Source organism: Cryptomeria japonica, chromosome 10, assembly GCF_030272615.1.
Source record: "Cryptomeria japonica chromosome 10, Sugi_1.0, whole genome shotgun sequence".
NCBI classification, from domain to species: Eukaryota; Viridiplantae; Streptophyta; class Pinopsida; order Cupressales; family Cupressaceae; genus Cryptomeria; species Cryptomeria japonica.
The window spans coordinates 703,406,011-703,415,324 of record NC_081414.1 but is presented as its reverse complement, the minus strand read 5'-3'; the positions used below and the strand labels follow the sequence as shown (position 1 = coordinate 703,415,324).

At 36.2% G+C, this 9,314-nt stretch overlaps 1 protein-coding gene across 2 annotated transcripts; it reads left to right on the top strand.

The window, feature by feature from the left end:
- The first annotated feature begins 318 nt into the window (after positions 1-318).
- Positions 319-4,224, top strand: LOC131078199 (probable serine/threonine-protein kinase PBL11). Of its 2 annotated transcripts, none has more exons than XM_058015860.1 (6): positions 319-941; positions 1,114-1,445; positions 1,810-1,945; positions 2,825-2,961; positions 3,049-3,172; positions 3,319-4,224. In XM_058015860.1, the coding sequence occupies exons 1-6, from the start codon at positions 878-880 to the stop codon at positions 3,798-3,800; spliced, it is 1,275 nt and encodes a 424-aa protein (XP_057871843.1). In that variant the 5' UTR covers positions 319-877; the 3' UTR covers positions 3,801-4,224. The 2 variants fall into 2 exon arrangements, with proteins under 2 accessions (XP_057871843.1, XP_057871842.1); XM_058015859.1 differs by having other exon boundaries at positions 319-950.
- The last annotated feature ends 5,090 nt before the right edge of the window (positions 4,225-9,314 follow it).

Here is a 9,314-nt window from a genome sequence, read left to right as displayed (position 1 = left end):
TTTTAAAATTAATTATTTTTACTGTTATAAAACAAAAAATCATATGTTTACCACCACAAAATTAACTTAAAAAAATGTTTTACTGCCGTTTTTAAAAATTCTAAACTTTCTAATTTAAAATTTATTTACTGTTATAAAATTAATAAAATAATTTATTTACTGCAATCCTGAAAAATTCTTATGAATACTTGTTAAAATTTTTTAAAGAGCCTGCCTGTCCATAAGATCACTAGTATTACACCAAAACGGTAGAATCAGATCATCGTGTTTGTAAATCTTGCATGAGAGCGTCCGGAGTCGCACGATTTTAAAAGACCACGTGAGAGTGGGGGAAAATGGACGCCATTTAGCGAGTAAAAGGAGACCAAATTCAAGGATGGGAGGAATCCAAGAAAGATCTATGCACGAGTAGGAAAGCGCGTGGAAATAAAAACGGAGTCGTCAAGTCTTGGATTGAATAGTAAAGCTCGCCTCTTTCACACCACATAAATTTTTGGTTCAGCCCAACTTTTGGACTAGGAAGATGATGACCATGATCATATTCATAAACTATTATATAGGCGGTTGAGTTGAGAGGGTGAACTTCCCCACTGGTTTCAGACTCTTCTTGATTGGTTTCATGGTGATCAAAAGAATTTATTTAGGCTTGTTTGTCAAAGGGAACACCTGATTTGTAGGGCTTTCGTCCTAAGACACCACCGCCTCACATTTTTTTTGTGTGTTTTCTATTTTCACGCCAAATTTTGCTCAGAATTCTATAGACCCAGATCTTGGTTCTACTGAAATCAAAGGTGGGTTTTGTAGCATTAAATGCTATCTTGGACTCTGTGTAATCCAAGAGGAGGAGAAGAGGAAGACGAACATCAACAACAAAGCCATGGGCAACTGTTGGGATTCCCCAGGGGGAATTCCTGATCATCCCATAAGTGTACCCTCGTCCGGTAAGCAAGGTCACTATTGATTACTGCACAGATTTTTCATGGGGTTTTCCTTGATGGGTTCATTGATTTCTTTCTTGGGTATTCTGTTTTGCTTAATTTGTTAAAATTGATTGGTAGGTTTTTTTTGGTTTTGGTTTTTTTGATGGTTTATGAATTTGTGCTGGCTTTATAGGGACGACCTCCAAGTTTACCAGCAAAGAAGCTCCATCTGCCCAAAGTATGTCTTCTTTCAGTGTGAAGACAAACGAGAGCTTCCCATCTACTCCACGGTCCGAAGGGGAGATTCTGTCTTCACCAAACTTGAAGGTTTTCTCATTCAATGACCTCAAAAATGCAACCAGGAATTTTCGCCCTGACAGCCTTTTGGGGGAAGGAGGATTTGGCTGTGTATTCAAAGGATGGATTGATGAGCAAGGAATGTTAGCAACCAAGCCCGGATCTGGCATTGTTGTTGCAGTCAAGAAGCTTAACCAGGAAGGCTTACAAGGTCACAAAGAGTGGCTGGTAAGTACAACACTACAACATATGCCAAGCTTTTAGAACATGAGAACTCAACTTATTCTGGTTATCGATGCAATTTATGTTTCAGGTGTTCGTATTCTTTTTAATTAATGTCCGATATAGATGACCGCAATAGCAAATTTTTCTTTTCAAAGAACCCAGTTTGGTTTTTGGTTCTGTATTTACATTTACAAGGAGTAGCTCTAATGGGAAAAACTACAAGTAATAACTTCAATGGAAGATTTTGTGTTTAAAATACCCTCCCTGTTTTGGTCTTGTGGTGTGATTGACATTTAAAAGTAATGCGATGCAAGTTTTTATTTGGTGAGCGGGATGTGATTTTAGACCGTTCATGGTGTGATTGTAGGCCGAGGTAAATTATCTGGGACAACTTCATCACCCCAATCTGGTGAAGCTTATAGGGTACTGTGCAGAGGATGATCACCGCCTCTTGGTTTATGAATTCATGCAGAAGGGGAGTTTGGAGAATCACCTGTTCAGAAGTGAGTATTTCTTATCCTATTCTGTAAATTGAATCTATGGGGTTTTCGGTTGATATAGACTTCTCAGTTCTCCCTCAATACAATTGAGATTTGTGCAGAAATTGAGCTTATAGTCTTATACCCCTCAAGTTCAAATCGTTTGGTCATTAGATGGAATTAACTTTTAACTAGGAGGCTAGGTGGGTTGCTATTTTAAGGATATTTGTAATTATATTTCTGCCTCCTTCTGCAAGGATTAAGTTTGCGGCAGGTATGCAGAATTGTCTGAGAGGCCTTGAGAGAGACCTTTGCTTTTTAACAATGGGAATGGATGTTGTGCAACAATCCAATGCGCTGTTTACAAGGCCTCTGTTCTGGTGAAACTTACAAAGATTCTTTTTTGTTGAAATATTAGAGTTTCACAGGATCGGCCAAGTATTCTTTGCATTATCCCTGGGCCTTTAGTATGGAAAGGATGGTAATATGAGTTCCTTAGTTGATCAAGACCCCTGCTCTGCATTTTTGTCTAGAACATGCAACTGATGACTCTTATCATGGTTGGTGTTGTGTTCAGTGGTTGTCAAATGCTTACCAGTTTCTTTTTTGTTGAAGTGATTAGAGTTTCACGGGATCGGCCAAGTGTTCTATGCATTGACCCTGGGCCTTTAGTTTGAAAAGGATGGTAAGCTGAGCTCCGTAGTTGATCAAGGCCTCTGCCCTGCATTTCTGTCTAGAATATGCAACTGATAACTCTTATCAGGGTCGGTGCTGTGATCATTGGTTGTCAAATCTACAAGCTATACTCACTTAAGCTCTGATTTCATGTCTAAGATTGTATTTTACTTTCAAAATTTGCTTAAGTGGTTAGACTCTAATGAATTATGCAATTTAATAATGCAGGAGGTGCTCAGCCTCTTTCCTGGGCAATAAGAATAAAAGTAGCTGTTGGGGCTGCCAAGGGGCTTGCATTTCTACACAATGCAGAAAGGCAGGTTATATACCGTGACTTCAAAGCATCAAACATCCTTCTAGATTCGGTAGGTGAATAATCAGATCTCTGGTCTAGAATATGTTACTCTATTGTTGATATTTTTATTTTTGCTAACCGGTTGCTCCTATTGCAGAATTATAATGCCAAACTCTCAGACTTTGGGCTAGCAAAGGACGGTCCAACAGGTGATAATACCCATGTCTCCACAAGGGTTATGGGGACTTATGGTTACGCTGCTCCTGAATATGTGGCAACAGGTAAATGATTTCTAATCTTCTTCTGGGTATTTGCTATGTCTGTTACAAGATGTTATACAATGAATTTACTTTGATGCTTTCATTCATAACATGTAATGCTTTTTGTTCTTACACATTTAAATAAATGGGATTTCTATTTTGAACAGGTCGTTTGACAGCCAAGAGTGATGTATACAGTTTTGGAGTTGTTTTGCTGGAGCTATTGTCTGGTCGTCGTGCAGTAGAGAAGAACAAGCCTGGCATTGAACAAAACTTGGTGGAATGGGCTAGGCCTTATTTGAATGATAAACGCAAATTGTTCCGTGTAATGGACACTAGATTGGAGGGTCAGTATGCTATGAAAGGAGCTACTAAAGCAGCCACGCTTGCACTGCACTGCCTTAGCTCTGAAGCGAAGCATAGGCCCCTTATGACAGAAGTAGTTGAGACACTAGAACAGTTGCAAAATGTAAAGGAAATGTCAAAGTTTCAAACTGAAAGGGCTGGACCAAGACAGTCTGGTTCCGGTGGCAATACTAATGGGCATTTCCACTTAAGTCCAAAAACTGTGAATCACCCATCTCCAGGTTATCCAAGACCATCTGCATCACCACTTAATTCATACCAGCGTTCACCAAGAGTAAGGTGATCCGATCAATAAAAGCGAGGGATTTTATCAATTGTCAAGTATCCATATCTTCTAATTTTGACACTGGCAATATTGCTTTGCCAAGGTCTGGCACTACTGTTTTGTTTGTAGAAACGGTGAATGCCCAGGTCTCTGGAATGTGTCCAATGCTGAGGAAGCTGTATAATTTCAAGATGTGTAATTTGTGCAGGTGTCATAATGCATCTCAATGCCATTTATCTGCGCTATGTACCTGATTTTGATGAGAAGCATGGCTTGAGTATTTAACCATGCTGTATTTACTCTTTGAGCGCTAATAGTGTGTGATTAGTTATTTTTTCCTGGTCACTGTCCCGAGCTTTTGCTAAAGCATATGTACAACACTGAACATCATTCTAATTATTTATTTATACTCTTAATCAAATCATTTTCATTATTCATCTTTCTTAATGAGTATGATCTTTTTCCAGTGGAATCCTTTTGCAACAATGATGGTGAATGTAGCTTCAGTTGGTATATATTTTAGGCCTAACTGTATCACACAACATTGGTATCATCCATGCTGCGTCAGTATTTATGCCAACTATAATTGGAATAGCATGTGCTTGAAACTTTTGTATAATGTATAAATGGTTTATGCAATTAGAGAATAATCATTTTTGATCAATGATCATGTTTGGAATGTATGAACGCACGTTCTGGCATTGCCTGAATTTCTGTTATTAACTTAATTTTTGCATCCCCACAAAACTCATTTAGTATCCAGATACTGGAAGTTTTTAAATGTGATATTAAATATTCTTACCTGTGCAACATGAACTTAAAAATGAATTATTCAGTACAAATAATTGTGTTATTTCTTCTGAAACCATGTATGTCCATGGTTCTCAGAAGGAGCCAGCAACATAGAAGTCATCACTATTGAAGAGGTCATTTTTCATTATATATATATATATATATTCTACAAGTCAATATAGAATTTGGAAAATATACAGAGGTGTTGTAAAATGGCTGCAGCAGAATTAATCTGAGAGATGCAATGGCAAGCACATCATAACAAATGGAATGTTCTTGCGGTCAAAACATGGTCATTGGAATGCATTTGAACTTTAAATACTCTCCTTTTGTTTTCAGACGAGACACCATTCTGCAAGAGATATGGAATGAGGCCATGGTGTTGAACTTTAACCATTGTATCAGACCCTGGAGAATGATAATAACAAATCCATTTGAAGAGGATTAATAAACTGGGCAGAAGAATTATTATTCGACTTGATGTTTATTAAATAAGATGTTAAATAAATATGAGAATATCATGTCAAAGCTACAATATGAAATTGTGATCTTTGTGAAATAAAAATGCTCTTCTCAATGTGTGGGCATTTTTTGGATGAAGCAATCTGAAACAATCTAGATGCTTTTTGAGGGTGGAAATCTGAAACTTGTGTCCTTAAAGAAAAGGGGCCGATTGGTAGAAACCAAGCCATATAAGCACAATTTCTATAAGGCACATATCTCACCCTAAACATGAGCTTCTTGAAAGATATTTTGGGCAACACTTTGGATTAGGGGTTTTCAGTATGTACCTATGTATTACTAAGTAATAATTGACTATTTAGTCACTGAATTATATCTGCTTACTGTTTTATTAGTTTCAATAAAGATTGTCATATAAGGGATTTGACTATTTGAAATCTAAATTAAGATTAAAATTAAATTGCAGATTTTGGTCATTTCAGAATATTCAGCATTCAGTTAACTGAGGATTTAGAGTGCAATCTAAGCCTGACTTTAAATGGACATAACTCTGAAAGATTAGTGTTTGCTCATGTAATTACTGTTATATTAAAACCATGATATTTGTAATTTTTTACATAGAAAGATGCGAATGCTGTCAATTTGCAAGAGAGGGATTTCCACAGGCACATAATTATGATAAATATTTAAATTATGCTTTCCAGAGGATTTTTCGAAGTATAGCTCTTGGATAAGTTTGGTCAAACTGTACTATTCTTTGTCTCATGTTCTGCTTTAGGTCATCTAACATTATATAGTATTCTTTAATTTAGCTCCAGTAATAAGTGGACCATGTTTGGTTTCTTTTTCTCTGTGTGTGTTTTATGATTGCAACAATTACTCAACATCTCTGTAAGTCGGTATCATTTATTCAACTTTGACAGCATTTGAGTTTAGGTAAAATGTGCAGGGAAGGTCCAAGGAAATTATAGATTTATGAAGCATTGAAAAAGTCTCGAGTCAGTATTTAGAGGAAACATCTAAGCACTTGCTAAGATTGGTCAACCATCTACATGGCATACCGTGTACACATTTGAGGTCGACAAATTAAACTCTGAAAGCCGGGTCATATATTACAACTGACCTTGACTGACTCACTGACTACCAAGATTTAAGAGCAACATTGACATTTGACTGTCTCTTACTTGACTGGGCCCTTGAAACTTTTGAAGGATGGGTATTTTAGCACTAATTACGTTACATACACCCAGTATGAAACATATATCTGGAGTCAAGTCAGCGCAGGCAAAGATGAGGGATGGGGAAGTTCCCTTGTAGGTGGGAATGGGGAAAGGGAAACGTGGAAATGATCAAAAGGGTTTTTTGGTTTTGGAGTACCCAACAATGCTGGACTGATGTTTGAATAGAAAAGTTGCAATGCCAACTGAAATGGGAAACCATCGTGGGCTTGGAAAAGGGAAATTGGGAATGACAAAAGGAGGTTATAAATATAGGATCCAGACTGCAATGGCTGAAGAACCCTGTTGTCATAACAATTTTTTTATGAAAACACGCGCCAGATTTTACTAGCTTAAAAAAATATATACATATCTAAAAAATATAGGAAGACAGAAGATCACTCCAGTAACAAGAAGGCCGTCTAAGCGGCGAGAACAACACCAGTATGAGGCGGATGGGGCTTCTGGTTTGTCTGGTCCAGGGTGACTTCAGGAATAGACCATCCCTCGTCAACATTAGCTTCACCCTCCTCCTTACTTGGTGGTGGTAAAACTTTGAGCCCTGCTGATGTATGAGGTAAATCAGATGACTAAGACCCACCTCCTCCTAGTGCTCTGGCACTTGTCACATAATGGCTTGTATTTTTTTGTTCCTAGCTGTTGTCTCATTTGGAATGTTAGAACGTGACTCTTTTTGCCATTTTTTTTAATGAATGTGTAATAATATTTTATAAATAATAATATAAACACTTATTCATTTAAATTGAAAATAATTTAATCTTTCCCAAAGTCTTGCAAACTAAGCCAAATTTAAATAACAACAAAACTAAAATGAAACAGATGCCACTACAATTATTTTATAATAAAATTTGGATAATTATAAGAATATGCCATTGCTTCAGCTCCATCAAAGAAAACCAAATATCATATCTTTGAATGTTGTGTAGTGGGCCTCAATGATGAGGACAACCCCATAGTCAATTTGATTTTGTTGAAGGTTTCAGCTTAGCTTATACGCTACTGATTGTCAATATTGTCAACACAAAATTGTATTGACTCTCTCCTTAGCTATGAAACCGGCCTATCTCTTGCGGTTCCTGCCCATTAAACTAGAACTTTAATGAGCAGACTAATTCAAACTTTGAACAGCGAAGACGGAGAAGACCAATCAGAAATGGGTTTGACTTCAATTATTAAATCTGGTACGCTTCTCCATAAGAATAGATGAGCTCGGCTATCAAAAAAATGTCATAGATAAATGACACTAACAGAACAAGCTTTGATTACAGTATAACAAAATTTACAAGCACAATATAAAAACATGCCGAGGGAATATCTGCCGAGGGAATATCTGAATTTAGGGATATGTATCCACCATTACAATAACATATACTGCTGAGCAAAAGAAACCTTATGATGAAGGTGCATAACACTCATTACTAAAGAGTAATTTTAGATTCGAAACAATAACATATAATGCAGGAGCAATAAGCAACTTCATTATGGAGGTATGTAACACCCTGCAGATTGACCAAATTTCTTATCAAATCGGTACTTCAAAAGTTGTTGATTAATGTTAAAACTAGGCTGAAGCTATTCTGGGTCCAAAACAGACCTTTCGTACATCGTGATAGCGACGTGTTAGTCAATCGCAGCCGTTTATTGCAAAATCGACGGTGTAAAACGCGTGACTAACACGCGCGTTAGTCAATCTGTATTGCCGTTTTGGAACCAAAATAGACGCGTCCTTAAAACTACATGGTACACTTTTCATTTGTGAACTTGTTAAGTGTTTAACCTAAATAGACAGTGAAACAAAATGTAGGTATGATAGGTGTTAAAACACATATGATATTAAACTAGGTGTATATAAGTGAAGGTACATGCATCTATATGCGAGGCTAAAAATATGCATTCAAGCAATGTTGTTCATAGATATATATGGATTGTGTGCTAAGTATGCTACATAATTGTTTGGTGTATATTTGTGTAGTGGTTTCTTGATGCATGTAGATAAGGGCATAAGTGGAATGAATAGGTGAGACTATAATTGTGCACATGACAATGCACGGATCATACTTTGTCATCTAATATTAAAACTCTATGCACATTTGTAAAGGTATTCAATCTTTAATCTTTCTCAAATATTTGTGGTCTTGACCCATAGGGAGGAACTTTTTCTATTCAAAACCCCTCAATAAATTTAAAGGTGCCTATGATAATACCCATCCTAGGCATCAATTTTTTGTTATAGGTGTAGCGTAGAAATTAGGAATCATCAAAATAAGTAGATCAATCAAAACACAAGACATGACAACATAATCAAAAGAACACTCATTGAAATGAACCTAATTCCAAAGCACATTCAATAGAGGCACAAAAACAAAGCATTTAAAAGAAAATATCATGCAAACCATATGCTTCTTCCATGCGGCTCCATTGTTGTTCTTTCCTCTTCAATGGGTTTGTGGATCTCACCTACAAGTGCTCACACAATTGAAAACAAAAAGCTTAAGAGTACTAGAAACGAAAGTTCGGTAGTTTGATAGAAATTTTGGACTCGGGATTAGAAGGGTTAAGGGATTTGATTGAAGAAAATCATCCAATTTATAGAGAAATTGGAGAAAAAGACAAATTAGCATGAAAGAGATTTGAATAGAAATTCAAATCAATAATAGCATATCTATGACAAATTGCTATGCAAGGCTTATGACAATTCATGACAAATTTCTATGTCAAGAATTTATGACATTTTATGACAAATTCTATGACACATTTCTATGTCAAGAATTTTATGACAATTTATGACAAATTCTATGACAAATTGCTATGTCAAGAGTATGACGCATGAAGCACACAAATAGGGAGAACTAGAAACAAGATAATTAGGTGGAAATTGAAAATAGGAAATTAGAAAATAGGTGTAAATTAGGAATTAGAATTTAGGAAATTAGAGAATAATGAAAATAGGAAATTAGAAATTAATGAATTAATCAATAATTTTTCATTTATTAATTAATTCACTCACAAAGAGGAATAATTAGCCAATTAAATGAATATT

What these genes read in the sequence shown, in the direction of transcription:
- LOC131078199 (XM_058015859.1), top strand. Translation starts at nt 878, where the DNA reads ATGGGCAACTGTTGGGATTCCCCAGGGGGAATTCCTGATCATCCCATA. An exon ending in ACCCTCGTCCGGTAAGCAAG is followed by an intron (nt 951 to 1,113) that starts GTCACTATTGAT and finishes CTGGCTTTATAG; the next exon opens with GGACGACCTCCAAGTTTACC. An exon ending in TCCTGAATATGTGGCAACAG is followed by an intron (nt 3,173 to 3,318) that starts GTAAATGATTTC and finishes TATTTTGAACAG; the next exon opens with GTCGTTTGACAGCCAAGAGT.